This window comes from Crocodylus siamensis, chromosome 3 (assembly GCF_052110815.1).
Source record: "Crocodylus siamensis isolate JL-2025a chromosome 3, ASM5211081v1, whole genome shotgun sequence".
NCBI lineage: Eukaryota > Metazoa > Chordata > Crocodylia > Crocodylidae > Crocodylus > Crocodylus siamensis.
The window spans coordinates 202,120,077-202,141,331 of NC_143397.1; the positions used below are offsets into that span (position 1 = coordinate 202,120,077).

Below are 21,255 nucleotides of genomic sequence, written 5' to 3' on the forward strand. Positions count from 1 at the left end.
CGTGCTGGCTGTCCCTTAGAATGTTAGCCTGGGCCAGTCCCTCAAGGATGGCCTCCTTAATAAACTTTTCTAAGATCTTCCCCAGGATAGAAGTCAGGCTAATGGGCCTGTAGTTAGCCGGATCCACTCTCCTCCCTTTCTTGAAGATCGGCACCACATTGGCCTTCTTCCAGTCTTCTGGCACTACACCAGAGCGCCAGGAGTTTTCAAAGATCCGTGCCAGGGTCTGGGCTATGACGCTCGCCAGCTCCTTGAGTACCCTGGGGTGCAGGTTGTCAGGGCCAGCTGACGTGAAGGTATCCAGCTTCTCAAGGTGTTCCTTCACAAGGTCAGCATTGATGGAGGGTAGGGGATTCCCCTCACCCAGATTTCCCTGTCCCATAGCAGGCATGGGCGTCCCGTGTGACTGATGAAAGACTGACGCAAAGTACCTATTTAATAGGTTGGCTTTTTCCTGGGCGTCAGTTGTCAGTTGCCCCATCTAGTTTAGCAGGGGTCCAACATTGCCCTTGCTTTTCCTCCGGCTCCCCACATATCTGAAAAAGGACTTTTTGTTGTCCTTGATGCCTGAAGCTAGTTGGAGTTCAGTTGCAGCCTTGGCTTTCCTGGTTTGGTCCCTGCAGGACCGGACCAGCGCGGAGTAATCCTCCTTGGAGGTGAATCCCGTCCTCCATCCACACCTTGTCATGCATCCACAGATGCATCTCAAGCAGGTCCTAGGAGGTGATACTCCCCCTCTATGTGGCACTGGTCAGGCCGCAGCTGGAGTACTGCATCCAGTTCTGGGCGCTGCACTTCAGGAGAGATGTGGACAACATGGAGAGGGTCCAGAGGAGGGTCACTCACATGATCAGGGCAGCAGGGCAGGCCCTACGAGGAGAGGCTACAGGACCTGAACCTGTTCAGCCTCCACAAGAGAAGGCTGAGGGGGGATCTGGTGGCCGTTCACAAACTTGTCAGGGGGGACCCGCAGGCACTGGGGGAGTCCCTGTTCCCCCAAGCACAACCAGGAGTGACTAGAAATAATGGTCACTAGCTGGCAGAGGGTAGATTTAGGCTAGATATCAGGAGGCACTACTTCACGGTCAGGGCGGCTGGGATCTGGAACCAACTTCCAAAAGAAGTGGTGCTGGCTCCTACCCTGGGGGTCTTTAAGAGGAGGCTAGATGTACACCTTGCTGGGGTCATTTGACCCCAGTACTTTTTCCTGCCATGGTAGGGAGTCGGACTTGATGATCTGTTCAGGTCCCTTCCAACCCTAGAAACTATGAAACTATTTTTCAGTAAAAATGTTAATGGAAGGTAAATGAACACCTATTCCTTTTTTAATCTTATCAAGGAAAAATTACTTATTCTTTCACACAAATTTGTTAGTATTTTCAAACAGCTCTAATTACTAAATGAATGGATAAACAAGTTGAATGCACATATTCCTTGGAAGACCATTATATGTCAAATAAGAAGGTATTATGATATTTTTGAGAAATGTAATCCTTAAAGCTTAATATGTTCAAATGTTTACTGACTGTACAAAAATAATTGTTTTATTTTTCTATGTCTCCTTTGGAGCTGGTCAGTTTGTAATTCCTTTCTTTCTCCTTTATAGTTCTTTACACAACAAAAATTCAGAAATCTTTCCACATCCTGTTTTCTCCTCAAACCCATTTTCTGTGGATAATTACAAAAGAATTCTTCACAAGGGAATATACAGTGAAAGGCTGTGACAATGTGTGAGGGCTGAGAACTATAGAGCCACTGGGAGCATCAGAAATTTAATGAAGGTTGTTTGGAGTAATGTAAGATATGGCAGTCAACTAACCAACCAGTTTTCAGGCTTTCAGCTCCCTGGTGTGGGCATACACTCTCAGATTCCCAGCCAGTCAAGCTCATCTCTAATACAGCTTCTTCCCTTTTTCTTTCTCAATAATCTTACAGCAGCACTGCAGTACCTAATGTACTTGATTGACTCAGAAGGCTATTCAAGGATATAGAGGGTGAAGTTACTCATTAGTAACTGTGAACTGAAGTAGACTCAGGCTTGCCTGCATCTTCATTTTTTCAGGACAGAACCCAAATTCAAAAGACAATCGTTATTACCCCAAAAATCTGGATGCAAAAACAACATTCTTCACGTGTCACTTTTCACAGTCAACTGCCTGGTAACAGTGCTTAAGATAAGACTATGCATAAAATATGAACCATTCTATTTCAATAACATGCCTGATATTTTTCCTGCCTGCAGAGACAATAAAGCCTGGGGAGAAAGCATATCACACGTTAAAAACATAAAACCCAATTTCAAGCTTCATGGTAAAGAACAACTCCATTTTTCCAATTAAGAACTTTGCAAGCATAGTTAGTTACTAAACAGGTATGTCTTGATTCTCAGAAGTATTGAGTTTCTGAAAAACTCACCAACTTCAGCTGTGGCTCCAGGCACTCAATAAGTCTCCTGCATATTGTTTCTACTTTGGTTCTATGGGATACTGCAGTATCAATAATTTTGAAACTGAGAATCAAGCCTGCTGTGCCTTTTTGGTCAGAAATCATCATCAATGACCCTGTTGTCTTTAGAATATGCATCTGGTTTGCCTTCCCTTCCCTTATTTCCTTTACAGCCATTGTTAATGTGTTCCTCTTTTTCTAGTAGTGGTTTGGTTTATTTTTAAAATCATGCTAAGGTTGTCATGACCTGTTTGTATTATCATACTACTTCTAAACTCCACACAGCATCAAGGCCTTTTCAGGTTTGGCCCTGTGGAGAAACAAAGAAAATATCTTAACATTATAATTTTTCCATCTGTGTGTATTAGTGATATTGAATACTTCTGTAATGAAAAAGCCATCTCTAGATGATTCATATTTCTATTATTAGAAGCATTTCTCTGTAGCATTGTTGAGCTATTTAGGTTTTACAGTCCTTGAACTGCTGAGTCCTGATTTGCACTTCAAAATTCCTTCACTGTACCATCAGAAGGTAGTAAATCAGAAATGGTAAAGCCTGCTTAACATTTTATTTTAATTTTATTTTATATAAATAGGTTATTAATAGTGTGGCTAAGAGGAAGTTACTCAGGATTGATTTTTGGAGGCTTCAGGATTTATTCTGGAAAGTATTTACAAGCTTTCCTAGACATTATTCTGTAGCCAATGCAATGTCCTACTATGAGGCCTTAGGCCTGCTTGAGACATTAGCATGAGCAAATTTATCCTGAACAAGCAAAGCTATTTTCTTTTACTAAGAGCAAAGCTGTGGTGCAATTTTTTTTTCATTTGTTAAAAGGATAGTGTAAGCCAGGGGTCAGCAACCCTCTGGAAGCAGCAAGCCAAATTGACGCAGATCACAGCAAGGAGAGTGGGAGCTGCTGTTGTTCCCCCTTCTGCTGAATTGCTAAGAATGCACTTCCAACCTGGTTGCCACTTTCCCTGCTGCCAGATTGTCACTGATGTCCCATCTTATGGGCCAGATGAAATCACCAGATCCAGCACATGGGATGTAGGTTACCAACCCCTGGTGTAAGTTTAGAAGTCATTAGGTCAACTAATGCCAAAATTCCAAATTCAGTAATGACAAAATTACTACAAGCTGCTGTTATTTAAGAAAAAAAGTTGCTGTTTTTTTCTGTCTGGAACAGCAGTCGTGATACCATCAAGTCACAAAGTTTAGAAAAAGTTAACATTAACACTCTTCACAGACCCCATTTTTGCATTCACATGATCTCCCTTATAAGGCAAAAGACCTCTTAGAGGCCAGATTAACCAGTCAGGCTAGCTACAGGCATTACACTTTTACCAGTATAAGTGATTGGAAACCAACCTATACCCATAACAGAACAGACGTTCAGAGCACATAGACTGGTTTAGAAATGGTGGAACCCAGTTAGATTTGTCCCTGGTCCCCATTTCCCCACCCACCCACGTACCTATGGGTGAGTGTGTATTCTGTTCACTACCAATCTGAACTACGCTGCTTACAGAAAACTGCATAACTTAGATCCGCCCCAGACATATCCCTAGGCTGGATTCAGCCCTAACGTGGACAACTGGTACCGCCTTAGGCAGGTGCGGTCCATGCCAGCAACCAGTCAGTGACCGGGGTATAACTCCCTACCCATAGTTTCATAGTTTCATAGTAGCTAGAGTCGGAAGGGACCTAGGTAGATCATCTAGTCCGACCCCCTGCCTTAGCAGGAAAGAGCACCGGGGTCAGATGACCCCGGCAAGGTGCTCATCTAACTTCCTTTTAAAAATCCCCAGGCTAGGAGCCTGCACCACTTCCCCTGGAAGCTGGTTCCAGGCCCTAGCCACCCTGACTGTGAAGTAGCGCCTCCTAATATCTAATCTAAACTTACCCTCCGCCAGTTTGTGACCGTTATTCCTGGTCACTCCTGGCAGCGCACGGGGGAACAGGGACTCCCCCAATACCTGCTGATCCCCCCTGACCAGTTTGTAGCAGGCCACAAGGTCCCCCCTTAGCCTTCTCTTGTGGAGGCTAAACAGGTTCAGGTCCCGTAGCCTATCCTCATAAGGCCTGCCCTGCTGACCCCTGATCATACGAGTGGCCCTCCTCTGAACTCTTTCCATATTGTCCACGTCCCTCTTGAAGTGTGGCGCCCAGAACTGGACGCAGTACTCCAGCTGCGGCCTGACCAGTGCCGCATAGAGGGGGAGGATCACCTCCCTGGACCTGCTCGAGATGCATCTGTGGATGCATGATAGGGTACGATTGGCCTTCTTGACTGCCTCCCCACACTGCCGGCCCATGTTCATCGTGGAGTCAATGACGACTCCAAGATCCTTTTCCGTCTCCGTGCTGGCAAGAGGAGAGTTCCCCAACCTGTAAGTGTGGTGCCGGTTCTTCCTCCCCATGTGCAACACCTTGCACTTATCAGTGTTAAACCCCATCTTATTCTCATCCGCCCACCGTTGCAACCTGTCAAGGTCAGCTTGTAGCCTATTGCACCCTTCTAGTGCACCCACATCCCCCCACATCTTAGTGTCATCAGCAAACTTGAACAGGGTGCTTTCTACCCCCTCATCCAAGTCACTGATGAAGATGTTGAACAGTGCAGGCCCGAGGACCGAGCCCTGCGGAACCCCACTGCCCACATCCTTCCAGGTCGAGAAGAACCCATCCACTACCACCCTCTGGGTGCGGCCCTCCAACCAGTTGGCGACCCATTTGACCGTGTGGGCATCGACACCACAGTCTCCCAGCTTTTTGATGAGGACAGGGTGAGAGACAGTGTCGAAAGCCTTCCGGAAGTCCAAAAAGACTACATCCACAGCAACCCCTGCGTCTAATGATTTGGTGACCTGATCGTAAAAGGCCACCAGGTTGGTCTGACAAGACCTGCCACTGATAAACCCATGTTGGTTGCCCCTGAGCATGCATTCCCCCGCAAGGCCCTCCTGGATGTGTGCCAGGATAATTTTTTCAAAGAGCTTACCCGGGATTGAGGTCAGACTAACTGGCCTGTAATTTCCCGGGTCCTCTTTTTTTCCCTTTTTGAAGATAGGGACCACATTGGCCCTCTTCCAGTCCTCCGGCACCTCGCCAGAGCACCACGAGTGCTCATAGAGCCGTGCCAGGGGTCCCGCAATGACCTCAGCCAGTTCCTGTAGAACCCTAGGGTGAAGATCGTCCGGACCAGCGGACTTGAACACGTCCAGCTTCTCCAGAAGTACCCTAACTAACTCCTCGCTAACCCTTGGCCCAGGCGTGTCTCTCTCGGGGCCCGAGGGGGGCCCAGCAGGGAGGTGGCTGAACTGGTCCCTACTTAGGAAGACAGAGGCAAAGAAATCGTTAAATATGTTAGCTTTGTCATCTGGCGTGATGACTAAGTTGCCCATCGTGTCCTGCAGGGGCCCCACATTACCCGGGACCCTCTTTTTACCCCCTATGTATTTGAAGAAGGACTTCTTATTGTCCTTAATCCGGGAAGCTAGTCCTATCTCCAGCTCTGCCTTGGCCCTCCTGACTGCCCCCCTACATCCATGGGCGACTATAACATAGTCCTTCTTGGCGATGACCCCATCTCTCCATTGGGTATATGCCTCCCTTTTAGCAAGGAGACATTCCCGGATGCTCTTAGTGAGCCATGGGGGTTTGTGTGCCCTCCTGCTCCCTTTGACCCTTGTTGGGATTACCTCCCTTTGGGCATGGAGGATCGTCTCCTTAAGGAGCAACCACTCACCTTCGACATCTGATTCCCTTCCCCTCTGGGTCCTCAGCGCTTCCCCAACTATCCTCCTTAGCTTGTTGAAGTCAGCCCTCCTAAAATCTAGGGCTGTTGCCTTGCTGCAGCCCTTTGCCACCTTACGCTGGATGGTGAATTCCAGCAAGCGATGATCACTGTCTCCCAGGTGGCCCATCACCCGCAGCCCCCTCACCAGGTCATCACCCGTGGCCAGCACTAGGTCCAACAAGGCGTCTCCCCTGGTGGGACTGTGCACCTCCTGGGTTAGATGGAGGTCCTGTAGTCTGGCTAAGAACCGACGTGAGCGATCAGACTTGGCTGACTGCTCCTCCCAGCAGATGTCTGGGAAGTTCAGGTCCCCCATGATGACCACATCCTTAGCCCTCACTGCCTCTGTAAGCTGACCTAAGAATTCCAGGTCGAGCTCTTCTCCCTGGTTGGGAGGTCTATAGTAGACTCCCACCGTTAAGTCTCTCTCCCCTGGACTGCCTTTTACTCTAACCCAGAGCACCTCAGAGTGCCCCCCCTCTACCCCCATGCTAATTAACGAGGAAGTATATTCCTCCTTGATGTAGAGTGCTACTCCTCCACCTTTCCTTCCTATCCTGTCCTTCCTGTATAGCCTATAGCCCTTGACACTCACCGCCCAGTCATGCGATGAGTCCCACCACGTTTCTGTGATCCCTACTATGTCAGGGCTGGTGACAGCTAGGAGGAGGGCGAGTTCCTCCTGCTTCTTCCCCATACTTCGAGCATTCGTGTAGAGGCATTTGAGGCCTTCAGCGGTTGTGCCCACTGACCCCCTAGTCTCAGCAATGCCCCGTCCCCCAACGCTTACCTGTTTCTCCGTTTTGACCATTGGTCTGGGCTCGCTGGCTGTTGCTGGGCCTGGTATCTCATCGTCTCCTCCGCCCTCATCTTCCCCCTCCCCCGACAAGCCTAGTTTAAAGCCCGCCGAAGGAGGTTCACCAACCTGGAAGAGAACACACGCTTACCTTACCCAAGGCTCCCTGCTCTAGAATTAAGGCTTTAAATGGGTAGAGCTCCCTACCCCAGCTAAGTTTACTCTCTCTGCTATGTAAACAGATATTCCTAGCGCAGTGAAGACAGCTGGAGTTGCTGACAGATCCTTCCTGATAGCTACTGCCAGTTCCAGGCAAGCTCATGCACCTTCACTCTTGAGTAGTGCTGAGTTCTGGTTGCTGAGAGAGTAACTGAGCAAGCTCCTTCTATTAGGCGAGTGAAGCATTTTGATGTTGAATTGATGCTGTTGCCTTAGAAGACTATTCAGCTGCACAGACAGACACCAAACAGTAAAAGCGAGCACAATATTTAAAACCCTGGGATAAGGAGCATGCATTTCCAGGGTTCTGTGCCAGTCAGTGCAGAAACAACCACTTTGGTCATTATTAGCAGACACCATTCTTTGCGTAGAGGTATTAGTTTTTATCAGACCAACTAAATAGCTGGAAAAAAATGTTCCTTATGAGATTTTGGGTACAAGCACCCTTCTTATTGGCTGTTTAACAGGAGGGTGGGCAGAGAGCTAGGCCCGTTTCCGCCTGGTCCCTCAGAGCCTGCCGGGGAAGCTCATGCCCAGAGAGCAAGGCACCCCTCCCAGCTGCTCGGCTCAGGGCCTTCGTGGCTCCTGAGCCCCAACAAGACGAGGCCACAAGCACCGACTTCCTGCCCCTGGCACTCTCCGACGCCGACGGGTCCGCACCACATAGCCCCGCCCACTTCCGTCAGGGGCCGTGCCTAGCTCGGCCCCGCCCCCTACATTGCCTGGCAACAGGCGGGCGGTGGTGGGGCTTGGCTTGGCGCGGGCTATGAGCGTCTCGAGGGGGTGCTGCCGTCGCTCACCGAGCGCCATGAGCCGGAGCCCGCAGCGCTCCGGCTCCCGCTGCAGCTGGGGGGACCGCGGTGCGTGGGCCGCGGGGCCGGACGTGCCCGAGCCCCTCGGTCTGCGGCGGCAGGAAGCGGAGCCTCCACTGCGGGGCGCCGCGCTGGCTTGGCCCGGCCCGACAGGCGCGGGGTTGGCGCGGACTCCTCGGGGGAGCCTTAGGGGGAGGAAGGAGAGCGGCGTCCCCGGCAGAGGGGAGGCAGCGGGGGAGGAATAAGGCTCTTTTGGAAATACGAAAAACGTAGCACACTTCCTTTGCTAGGACCTTGCTTTGTTAGGACTCCCGCCACGGGGCTCTGGGCTGTGGCCTAGGCCTGGAGCCGGTGCTGGAGGGTACCTTACGAAAAAGAAGGCAGGCAGGAATGGCTCTGTGGGGACGATTCTCAAGTGGGGTGCCTGGGCTGCCCTGAGATCCTGTCAGGGGTGTCAGGCCTCCAAAGGGGAGTCTACAGTGCAAGGCCTGTGGTGGTCTTGCCTAGTGCCTTGCAACAAAAGACCTGCTCTCCTGTTTTTTTGTCTGTAACCAAAAAAGTAAAAGGAGGGAAAACAAACAGCTGGCTATTCCTTAGGGCTGCCATGAGCCCATCCAGGGGTACCTTGGGTCTTGAAGGAGAGCTCTGCTTAAACCAGGATTCCAACTAGGGATCCAAAGCGTTTAAAACCTGTTGGGGTCTTTCTGAGTTCTTTGCAATGGAAGAATTGCTCTATTATGTCTCTATAGTCAGAAGCAAAACAGAAAGAGAGGGAAAACTAACAGCTGGCATATTCCAAGGGCTGCCTCCAATCTGGTGGTTCTCAACCTTTTTATATTGTTGCCATAGGGGTGTCACTAACTTGGTGTTACCTCTGTCCCAAGATGATGAGTCATGAAGAAGGCACCTGCTTAAATGTAGTTTCTGATAAATAGCAAAAACAGCATCAGACTATGGGCTCTGCTACACATTCAGATTAAAGCTGGATAGAAACCATTTTTACACGTGTTCAAGCACTAACTTCATAGCTGGTTGTATCTTTTTATAGCTGGAAAGTAATTTTTATCATGTGATAATTACTTTGCACATGTGGCTGGTGTACATTTATCGTGCTATGAACCAGTTAATTACATAATATATGTAATGTGTAGCAAGGGCCTATGATAACTTTAATCTAGAAATAAATGTATTGTTGTAATGCTTAATTTTTTCTAAATATACTCCCATTACCTTAATGGAGAGTTCTGCTTGAAAGTTCTTAGAGCTTCCTAATTGGTAAAATATATATTTTAATATCTATAGAAATATAAAATCTTCCTGTATAAAGGATACCATATTACATGCAAGATTTGCATCCATCATCATGGAAATTTAGACAGCTGTGTGGGATGGTGAAATACAACAGCTGTTTGGCACTGTTGAGCATACTACGTTACAGCTTAGAGACAAAGTGAGGAATAATGTGTGTAATTGAAGCTACAGGGAATGTGAGTGGGAAATCAGAAATTCTCCAGGATGTTGGGTTTATTACTAACTCTCAGGAAAACAAATCTGATCAATTCATTGATATTATGGAAGCTGTCATGTGACAAATGGTTGAAAAGCTAATTTAGAAATTGAGATTTTTGCTCTCAACAGCAAATAAAACTAAAGTTTATTCACCTTTTTCTTTGGGTGTCAGACCTCTGGTATTCAGGATGTTGATTTGTGTTTTATTCGTTTGTGTTGCAGAATCTCACATAAAAGAAATTAAGTACCCAGAGTCTTCGTTCTTTCCTGAGTGGTGAGTATTTTAATATGGAATATGAAATAAACTATTAATATGGTGGCTTATGTTATAAACAATTGAAGTCCATGAGAATTCTGCCACTGACTTAAGTAAGACTGACATTACAACCCTGGAATCCAGTCATTTGTATCCTTTGTTGCTTTGTCCTATACTGTGTCCACTTGCACCTGTAGAAGCAGTTCAGCTAAACCTAGAATTTAAAAAAGAGGTCAGCCCCAAATAACACATGATTAAATCCTTGGTTCCAGGAGCTTTCTGGTATTGTGCATATGGCTTACAGGCAACAAATGATGGTTCTGCAAGGAGCATTAGGTAGAATACAAGCTAAAAATCCTTTTTATTTAAGGTGGCAAAGGTGGGTTTTAGATCAGGTGTCGCATGCAATTTGATAGACATGCCCAATTGACAGTGACACTTCAAATTTCACCCACAGATAAGAGATGTCAGACATACTTTGTTCCAAGGACTTGGTCTTTCTTAGTTAGTGAGATTAATGTAAAAAAAACTGGACTAGCTCAGAAATATTTGTTTGCATTCCAGTGGATGATTCTGTTCCCCATCACTAAAAACTTAAGGAAACTCTTGACATTATGGGTTTTTAATAGCTTTTCCTGTCAGTAATCTAAACTATTTTCCATTTACCTGCCAGCATTAGATCCATTTGTTTAATATCTAAAAGGGGGTATAGATACCCACTAATACAGGGGCGGGCAGTTATTTTGGGCGGAGGGCCACTTCCTGAGTTTTGGCAAGCCGTCGAGGGCCGCATGATAGGCAGCCAGGGACAGATAAATATTAATTTTCTAAAACTTTTAGGGGCCCTGTGGGCCAGATAGAATGGCCAGGCGGACCACATCTAGCCCCTGGGCTGCATTTTGGCCACCCCTAACTTAATATTTCCCATATTGCTATTTCCACATTAGTTTATCCCTACCCTAATACAGCATCATGGAACTCTGTCAAACGTACATTTCACCAATCCTTCATGACAGAACAGCCTAATTGAGTTATAGGAAACCAACGTGAAGTATAGCCATCCTCAGTCAACTCATCTTCATACAAAGCATGAAGTGAGTAAGAGTGCAGCACCAGTATCTTCAGTTTGCAATATGGTTACTGGACTTAGGTCAGCCCAGGAGCAAAAAGATGGCGGCTTCTTGCCTAAATTAACTCTGAGGTCCAAGCATAATACTGTTGTATGACACTGGGCAAAACTCTGTCAATGGTTTTGACAGCTGTTCCTTTCTGCTTTGATTTTTCAATGGGAGTAAGGGTGGGTTCTGTCCTTCCCCTTCTTGACTAGTATAGAAAATAATCTTCGGAGCTTTGGATGCAACAAATGACATTTTAACTGTGTTTGCAGCACCTGGCATAATATTGGGATCCAGTAATTTGTAGAAAAAGAACATACTGATGAGCCAAAAAAATTGGTTTTTTCACTTTATGCTAAATGCCTCTAGCCCTGATTACTGTGTCCTAAAAAAAAATTCGAATTATCCTTCAAGCCTGTGATCTTCCATCTTGCTGTATGTGAGATCCCAAAACAACTCTGTATTTGCAATGAATGGTTCTTTCCATTTTTTTTTTTTCTCATTCCCTGTCAGATTTTGCTGACTTTTTGTTTCTCTGTTAATAGATTGCAACTTGCAACTAATTCCCATGTGGTAGGGAGACCTGGTTCCGATGTTTATATATTCTGGCAGCTCAATAGGTAACTTTTGACAAATGCATCTTATCTTTAAATACCTGTTTGTATTAATTGTGTGTGTGTGCATTTTTTAATTTCATGTCGGAGACAGCAGATATCTTTCACCTGAAACATCAAAAGAACAAAAAAAGCCAAACCTAACTTTTCATCACAAATGTCCAAGTAACAAAACCTCATCAGGAAGTTTGTTTGGGTGCCTTCCCTTTGAAAGTAGCTGGAAGAATTCATTATTAAGAACACAAAGGATAAAAAAAGGTAAATGGTTAAGTCTGCCATTTTAAGGACTAGAGTTTAGCTAACTTCACTAAGAAACTGTCCTTTCCAGTGTAACAGCTATGATGGGTAGATTTCTAGTACTGCATTTCTCCAAGTTTAACTTAGCATTTAGGAAAGGCCCCACACAGACCTTAATTAAGATGATGTCATAATCATGAGTAGTTTATTTTTTATAAAGAACAAGCCTTCTTCCTAAGTCCACAAAAGTTCAGCCTTAAATTACTAACATACCTTCCATTTCCTGATGTTTTTAAGGCTTCCATATAGCCACGTGTTTGGCGGAATGTAAAGATTTTTGGGTTATTTTGTTTTTAAAACAGAGGCCCACAAGGTGTTCTTCCCAATGATATAGCTCTGATTTCGTAGTTAATGAAAGGAGCTTGACCTATTTATTTATACTGTTATTATATATAGTGCTCTAATTATGATCAGATGCTGATATTTTATGTATGCTTTTGTTAAATATCTATTTAAAGCAGAATACACTTCAGCTTTTGGCTTGAGAGACAGTGAGGAGAACATGGCAATACCAAATCTTACTCAAGGAATCCAGAAGTACCAAGCAAACCGATCCCCTGTGCTACAAATGAAAAAAGGATTTGGACTTGATCCTCCTAAACCTTTTCCAGTGGGGTATACTTCCATAATCAATGTTTTCATATGATAGTATTTCTCCCATAGAATACTTCAGCCTTTTACAATCAAAGTGCAACATGTAAGAGAGATTACCGTGCAACTCTTTGTACATATTTTATAGGTCTGTAAAATGAATTCCCATCTCTTTAGTTATTTTTATGCCCAAGAGAATTTATAGCTTACACATTTATATCAGTCTTGAGTGATATTATCAGAAGAATAGCATTTAAAAATGATGGGGGGAAAAACATCTTGAAGGTATGTTTCTTTTGAGCCAAAGCAGAGATAAAGCAAAGATAACTTTATTTCCCAAAGCAGAGTAGGTTCCAAGGTGCATCTTCTGGACACCATTAATTCACACACTCTAAAACCAATATTCATTCCCTATCATGGTCCAATCTTTGTGCTGGCTTACATCTCTCAGTCAGGAAGTGTAACTCTTCACCCTAACCAGCATTACTATACCAGCAAAATCTACTCTGTACACTGTTATGCTGCTAAAACTGCACAGGCTGGGGAGGTCTGGAATAAGCTCATTTAAGATGCTCCAACTGAGGGCACACTATACTCCAAAGGGCTTCAAGGGCAGATCTGGCCCTGGACATCATAGCTTTTACTGGAGTACAATCAGCAGTTCTCTCACTGCACCTGTACAGCAAAAGAGGCATTCCAAGTGCCAGTGGAGAAAAAACAACATCCATACATTCTGAATAAAGGATTTGTCCAACAGAACTACAAGTTATTGCTCTGACTGGAACTAAGAATGCACATCTGGGAAATAAGTAGTTCTTATCACCCTTACGGTAAATTCCTTTCCAGATACCCTTCTGAAATACGTTTCTCCTTATATCTGGGATCCAGCAGTCTAGAACTAATTTTGTTGCTAAGGTAGAAGATGAGTACCATCCTCTACTAGGTGTTAAAAATTCCTTTGATACAGAACATATGTGTTCTGTGTTAGTAAGCAGCCAAGTGTTTTGTAGTCACTGTGTTGGGAAGGTTTAGTATTAGCTTGAAGTTGATTTTTCCAGTATTTCAAGTTTCTTCAATATTTTGCTTTATCTTGCTAAGAAGCTATTGTGCCTGCTGATGTTTGTGTCTAATAACAGACCAATATGCTTTCAGGTAGCACCATATTTACATGTGCTACTAGCTGGTCAAATTCATTATTCAGCAACAAGTATCATTTACCTCTCCCTTCCCCTTGTTTCTCAGTCTTTTTTCTCACAAAAGTTGAAAAAGTTAACTCTGCTTCTTGCAATTATACCAGTGCTAACTGAAAAACAACTTCATGTGGCAAGTAGGCTAGTGTGGAGCCTTCCTTCATTTCTGGCCCCCTTCATTTCCCCTCCCTATCCTCCACCTTACAGTTGCTTGCAGGTGGCTGCTTGTGTGGAGAAGTTGTTGGAGAACCTTGAGATGCTTCAAGCAGTAAACAGCCACATACTCAAGTTTAATGTAAACAATGGCAAAAATCAATAGAGACATTTTGGCTTGTCTACCAATAAAAAGGATTTCTGGTAGAGGAGCTCTTCCCAGACAGAATGTAGTTTATACCAGCAAAAGGATATTTTGGTAGTATGAAGGGCATGCACGCAATAGTCTTTTGCCAACCTAACTTTTCACACCCGTAACCATCAGAACTATACTGGAAAAACTTCAGTCTAAACCAAAAGTTAATTTTCAATGTATTCCCTAAAAATCTGTTGTTTGCAGCTCAGTATAATAGCTTTGGCATTTTCTGACAATGTAGTGCATATTACAGTTCTCTCATATTTTCATTATAGCTCCTTCACGACAATAATTTTTCTCTGAAGTATTGACTCTTACAGGAAAATATGACTTGTTTACAGTGAATAAGAATGGTCTTTCAGGCTTCCCCTCTTGCTCCTTAAAATTTGCCCCAACTTAGTTCATTCTTAAAATTTGACTTTTGCTGTTTTTTACCGTGGAATAGCTGAATTCAGTCACAAGTATCCCTTTTTAAGAAACAAAAGAGTCACTTACGTAGCAGGTTTGCATGCAGCCTTTTGTGTGTGCTTTTTAATTAACTGACCTTTCAGTTTGCTTGCTGATGGCATTCTGCAAAGTATCTTTCATGCAGTGAATTATTTCAATAGAGAACTATATATTCTGTGTAAATCTTGTTCTAATTGTTTTTTTAGTTTTTATGATAAAACGGAGCCTAATTATGTGCCAGCTACTCATTTGCTTCCATCTACCTCATCACAGATATTAGGAGATGAATTTTGCAAAAGCAGGTAAGCCTCTATTTTGAATAATCTTTTACTATTCTTTCCTCAGAAGCAAATATTCTAATGATATTTTCCCTAGGAATCTTGTTTTTAACACAGTTCCTTTTAAACTTTCTCTTCTAAATATGACATTTTACTGATTTTTATTTGACTGGGAAACTGAATCAATTACTTTATTTGCATATAAAGATAATTTACTCCAGCTGTCCTAGCACTTGTGCTTTATTTAGCACTGTTTGTAAGTAACGGTTTCTTCCGTTCTCCACAATATCAAACAAAATCATGGTGCGGTTTTCGGCTTGCCCTCAGTGTTTTCCAGAATCTGAATTATAAGACATTCGATTTGTAGTGCAGTATTGCTTTTCCCATCTATTCTTTGCATTTCTGTAACACTTTTTTTTTTCCAAGTATCTCAAAGTGAAGTGAAATCTCAAGTAAAATTATGTGAAGTGCTACATTAGACCTCAAATTCTTTACAAAATTAAATTCCTTACTTCCCTTTGAAACCAAGGTTTTGTGAACTACCTGGGGGCATATATAGCCACAGCAAACAGCACCATGGAACCACTGAGGTATTTGCTGTGCTTTTCATCAATATGGAATAGCTGGAGTTTGGTCATATGAACACCTGTTTGCTGTGGCTTTTATTTCAGAGTGCCTCTTTTCTGATCATCTGTACAGAACTGATAAGCTCATCAGAGAAGTGGTGCCCTTTGAAGCAAAAGCTGCAGCAAACAGCTGAGAAGCTCAACCCACCGTGAATGAAGCAAATTGGTAACCATTCCAACACAAGTGATCCAAAGTCCACTGCATCCATTTTTACACAAGGGACTTGGGAAATTGGTTCTATCTTACTTGCTCAAAGACGCTCAAGTTTATGGCAGAGTTGACTCTTGACTTGCTGTCATAGCTCCTCATTGGCAGACTGTATTCCATGCATTTTCTTCTTTTAATTTAGTATGTGTTGTCCTAAATGGCATATTTATTCCTCTGATATATATAGACCCTGCTGTAAAAAGTGTTGTGTCGTTATTAGTCAGTCATTTTTTCTCTAACCCTTTACAGAACCACTTATTTTCTTTAACCAAGATTGTTAATCAGATTCTCTATCCCTGATTAAATGTGTTCTTGAGACCTTCATTACATCAGTTAGTGTTAGAAATATCTTCTGCAGCACAGACCAACCTTGGTACTGACTCAACAGCCAGTTCACCCACCCATCTATAAAACAGAAACCTTGCTCTTACCATGACACAAGTTGAACCCTCCTCAAAACTAAATCTAAGGGTTTTTCTCAGAGTCCTACACACATCCTTAACCTTCCTCACCTTTTACATGGATAGCATCTCTGTCTACAGAATTTTATGCATTTCTGAACAAGTTAGTCTCCAAGGTGCTTCCCTGACCTGCCTTCACCTTTTTACAGTTTGTATTAGTTTCACCAAGAATAGACAGTGTTTAGGCTACTTATGGATAAGGATGTAGAGTTTCACTTACTTCTGAGAGCTGATTTCTTACTTTCAGAAGAATGGAATTTACTCTGCACCATGCCAGCTCCAGCTTTAGAAGTCTTCTAATCTTTGTAAAATACTTTCTCACTTTTTACACCTGCCTTAAGTACTTTATTTTCACTTCAGGAGAGAAGTGCATGTGGTAGATCTGCAAAAGAGAGGATTAGACTCTTGGAACCCCAGCTCTCTGAAGATGCCAGACATCCATGGTGGAGGTGGAGAGATGGGAGCTTGGAGGTAAAGAATGTTTAGTTGCAACCTCGGTTCTTTTATAGAGAAATGTTGGATACTTGGAATCTCCTGAGAAGTGTACAGTGAAAGAACACCAAAGGGCAGTGCACTGGGATAGTCACGTAAGAAAGAAATGTGTGCAAAATATAGAACATGTGGGGAAAGGGCTGTTGGTACAGAGATCTTCTAGGGAGAATATTAATATGTATGCATGTCTATTTTCTTGGGGTTGCATTAGACTCTAGTACAGCAGATTCTACAGAAAATTGAATGTTCTGTTTTTGGTTCACCTTTAACTCATAGTAATTAGCAGCAGAGACCACTTTAATTTGGTGAAATAAAATTCTAGATTGGAAAAAAGTAAACCAAATAGGAATACTACTTCAAAATAGATGCAAAATAGATGTGAAATACAGAATTAGTGTTGGGAAATATGACTGCAAACAAACATAGCCTTTGTATTGTCATAAAAACTTTTATGGTAGCACAAACCCCTTGCAAATACATATCCATGCCCACTGTTGCACCACAAAGGCCCAAAATTGTGGCCATGACAATAAGTGGTCAGGAATTGTGCTTCTTTTTTTGTGTGGACATCTGTTTACTTTTATGGTGGAAGAGCATGGGTAACCCGTGGCTGCTCGCACTCTTCAGGGCTAAGTACGGGCAGTAAAAAAGCCTGCGGCTGAATTGATTCAATATTCTCAGGTTAGTCTAAACTGCATGGATTGAAATGATAAGCAAGTAAACAGACATTCACTTTTGATTCAGGAATTGCAGCCACATGCCTACAGTGACCCAGGCTAGAAGCTGGGGGAAACTAGAGCACACTTCGCTGCTGGATTGGATCAAACAGCTTAGGACAAGGCTAGCCTGCTCAGCCTGTGATGTGGGCTTGCAGGAAGGTGCAAAGCATCCTGGGATGCTGAGGAACTGAATTAGCTTGAATCTGGAGGGGATCTGGGACAGAAGTTCAAGAAATTAATTTGACCTAAATCAGTTAAACCTGGATGGATGTATTATCAGGCTTATCTTAAACCAGTTTCAGACATTTTGAAAGTGGTTTATGTGCACTTAACTTCTGTGGTGTTACAGATTTGAACCGGTTTCTGATCACTTTTACCTATTTATGTGCAACTTCTGTCCCTAGCCCAGCTGCCACAGGAATTCCCGTGGAGGATTGGGACCCTGAAAATCTGGGAGTGCCTTTCAAGTTTCCCCACTTGCTGAGGCACACCTGGGGATTCCCTTGGCAGGGGATTCCCTGGCTGCACAGTATCATGCTGGTATACCCTGACTTGGAACTGTTGGGTCTGTGTCATCCAGCAAGGCAGATCAGCTGTGCCAGGATGTATCGCAGCACAGCTGATCCCACTTCAAGCATGATGTCTTTTTATAGCCTATGAAACCTTCCTTAATGCCTAGGGATAGACCCTTCCTCCTTGCTCCTTCTTTGTTCCCTTTTGGCAGTGAACAGGGGATGGTGGACTGCCCAGAGATGTACTGAGGATTCCATTTCACCAAGACAATTTGTGGTCACATAAAAGAAAAGTATTCGATCTATAAAATATAAAGCAGGTTTTTTTTTTTAGATAAACTAGTTCCAGTGCTGCCTCCTGACTCAGATATTGTTCCTGATGAAAGCCAGGATAATTCAATTCTTATTCTTCCCCTTCCATTCAGTAAGATATGTAGGTGATCAATTTTCTTTACTCTTTATAGTCTATAGTTGTGTCAAAGAACTCAAATTCTGGCCAACCGTGTGTACTTTAACAGGGGTCTTATCTCAAGGACAGGTTTATTTGGATTCTGTCCCAGCTCCTTTGATTTGCTTTGTAGCTCTGGGCAATCTATTTAACATCTGTGTGCCTCCTTTTACCTGCCAGTAACATGGGAACAGTACCCTTTTTCACAGGGATATAAGCTTTAAAGTCTTTTTATGTGCAAAACACAAGGGTAGATGGAAAGGCTGCAAAAATACATATTTTTACTCCAGAATTCAAGAATCCTTCAGTGTCCAAATAAAACCAATTCCTTCTCAACCCCCTTTAGAAGCCTTTTTGGAGTATCCTTACTGTTGTCTTGCTGTAGAATGTAACCATTCCTGTTTTTCTTTCTGCATAAGTCTACCATTTTTATACAATTATATTAAAATGGGGACTTTTTGCTGTGATGTCTCTAGGTCCAGGAAGAATAACAAAATTTCCAGGACATACTTGGGTTTCTCTGGGCAGGAATATAAATTTGGTAAGATATAAACTTGGTTTTAGGTGTAGTGCTATCCAAATCATGTTAGCGTTTCTGTGCTTAGAAGATTGACAGATAACAAATTATACTGTCAACAATATCTAACATAGTTAATACCAGTGACACTGAAATGTAAATGTCTCCAAATATATACATTAAAGACCTTTTTTAGAAAACAGTAATACTTTGCATGTGATAAGCAAAATAAGAAGGAACAGGAAGAGAAAAGTAGAACTTTTTAAAAAATGAGACTGCAAACCAGTAATCTTTATTTACCAAAAATATTTTAACTAGAAACTACAATACCTTTTATGTTTTTGGTACTATTTGCTTGCCTGATATCTATTTCATTGCAAATTTGACTGATGTTGAAAAAGAGTCTGATTGTGGAAAACGTATTCTGTGTTTTGAATTGCAGATACCATTCAGTCTTCTTTTTTATAACTTTTTTCTTTCCCAGCATTAAGATTTAATTGGAAACCGGGATGCCTGCCTTTTAGTAGTAAATTAGGCATTGTTTAATGAAACAAAAATAGTCTTTCAAGTAACGTTAATAAAAACCTTTGAAGGCTTATTTCTTAAGTTATGTTTTGATTTAATGTTTGTCTACTCAAGGTTTTTACTCCCCTTTTTAGCTCATCACCACTTCACAGATCCTGTCACTGGAGCAGCACCAGAATACTTGCAAAGACTTTCTCAGATAGCTTCATTAGAATGTGAAACTATAAATGAAGAGAAAAACAGAAAAATGAAAAGGGGAAAGAAGCAAGAGACATGGACAAGCTGACAGACAAAGAAGCTCTTGAAGATAACTTTTTATGAGCTAAGATTTTATCCACCAAAATACAGAAATTTTTATTTAATTTATAGTATGATATTCCATGATTACTTACCTAAAACCCCTACCAACTGTAAGTAAACTGTAAATATAAGAAAATTTTATATTTAATAAATATTTTATATTTATACAGATAGGTACGTAGTGTTCTTAATGCAAAGTTGTGTTTACGCTTAACTAACTGGAAATATTAATCTTCAATTCTAAATATAGTTCTACTAGTCTGTTAATAGATCTTCAAATGATTCATGGACTGTGTATTTCATTACCTCTACCACTGAAAACCTTGTGTTTGCCCACAGAATTCTCTTTACTAGGTTTTCCCATATTGATAAACAGGTACATTGTGTGTCACATATGATGGTATATTTGATGAGTTTGTATTAATTCACAATTTTACCACTTTTTCTTGCTTACAGTACGAAAAAAACTCAATCTGCTGACAGATCTGACACCACATCTAGCTTTCAGTGAGTTTTACTTCTGAGTTCTTAGACCAAAGAAATCTGTTTTCCCTAATACTTTACAATTAAGGAGAAAGAAAAACTTCCACTGGGTGGCAGAGTTTCTCCCATCTAAAATCTAATATTCATGTCAGCAATAAACTTAGACCCTGGAGGTGCCCTGCTTTCCACAGTTATGGATATAGGGCTGAGCAAATGGGAGATGGGGAAACATTGCTGCCTGCACAGCATAATTTCTTTCTCACTATGTAACAGCCTATGGAGGATACTTTTGTTATGCTACTCTGAATTTTTTTCCTCCCCTTATATCAGGGGTGTCAAACTCATCTGATCCATAAAATGGATGAGTGGTGTGGGGCTAATCCACGGTCTGGAGCAGACCCACAGACCCCTGGCCACAAGCCTGATCCAGTTCATGTGGCACCTGGGCTGGTCCAAGATGCTGGCTTGAGCAGGTGCCATGGGAAGCATAGCTTAGGGAAACCAATATAGTGTTGTCATCTTTTTGTAAATTAAGACAGCTTGCCCCCTTGTGTTTAGAAACTTTCCTTTAGAGGGAATATAACTGCAGAAGTAGGAGAATTGCTGGAAACATGGCTTCTAGGTAAGTTGTCTGTTGCCTGGCCCCTGGACAGAACAAGGAACACTCACATGCATCCCTTTTATCCCATAGCTGCTTTAGGAGCAAGATAAGCAAATACTGCAACCACAATAAAAAAAATTACTAGAAACCTCTGGGTGAAATCTCTTTTTTTTCTGTTGCACCTGTCTTGTTCCTGCAAACGGAAAGTAGTCTGTAATCACAAACTACTTTGGTCCACCGCTGTTTGTAAAACTAGTTTCCTGCAAAGTGACTAGAAAATATTTCTGGCATTGAGTTCCTTCTTAGGTAAAAGCTGTTCTACAGTCAGTGCCTAATGTTCCATTAACAAAGCCTGGTGAAGCAATATTGAATATTGTTTACAACTAGAAATTTTATATTTCCTGGTTCATTTCCAGGACCTCTGGATGTTTAACATGTAATACCTGTTTTACTGTACAAAAAAGGCCATCCCTGACGTGAAGCATTTGAATGACATCAGTTATCTATTGTATAATAATTCCCAGACAGAACCCGTGGTTCCTGGCTCCACGCAGACGGAGCCTCTGGCTCTTGGCTGCAGGGGCTGCCTGGCACATTTCCAGGCTCGTGGGACAGGAAGCATGGCCGCCACCTCCCCTGGCA

General features: G+C 42.9%; 1 protein-coding gene across 3 annotated transcripts; it reads left to right on the forward strand.

The window, feature by feature from the left end:
• The first annotated feature begins 8,002 nt into the window (after nucleotides 1-8,002).
• Nucleotides 8,003-20,727, forward strand: C3H8orf89 (chromosome 3 C8orf89 homolog). Of its 3 annotated transcripts, none has more exons than XM_090040173.1 (8): nucleotides 8,003-8,123; nucleotides 9,807-9,858; nucleotides 11,664-11,827; nucleotides 12,325-12,481; nucleotides 14,650-14,745; nucleotides 16,377-16,487; nucleotides 18,664-18,728; nucleotides 19,364-20,727. In XM_090040173.1, exons 1-8 carry the CDS (start codon nucleotides 8,030-8,032, stop codon nucleotides 19,513-19,515), a joined length of 891 nt encoding a protein of 296 aa, XP_089896299.1. In that variant the 5' UTR covers nucleotides 8,003-8,029; the 3' UTR covers nucleotides 19,516-20,727. The 3 variants fall into 3 exon arrangements, with proteins under 3 accessions (XP_089896299.1, XP_089896300.1, XP_089896301.1); XM_090040174.1 differs by having other exon boundaries at nucleotides 12,328-12,481; XM_090040175.1 differs by lacking the exon at nucleotides 18,664-18,728.
• The last annotated feature ends 528 nt before the right edge of the window (nucleotides 20,728-21,255 follow it).

Bases quoted from the DNA above. Each gene is read 5' to 3' on its own strand.
- C3H8orf89 (XM_090040173.1), top strand. From the start codon at position 8,030: ATGAGCGTCTCGAGGGGGTGCTGCCGTCGCTCACCGAGCGCCATGAGC. The intron at 14,746-16,376 runs GTAAGCCTCTAT...TTTTCACTTCAG, and splicing joins GATGAATTTTGCAAAAGCAG to GAGAGAAGTGCATGTGGTAG. The intron at 18,729-19,363 runs GTAAGATATAAA...TCCCCTTTTTAG, and splicing joins TGGGCAGGAATATAAATTTG to CTCATCACCACTTCACAGAT.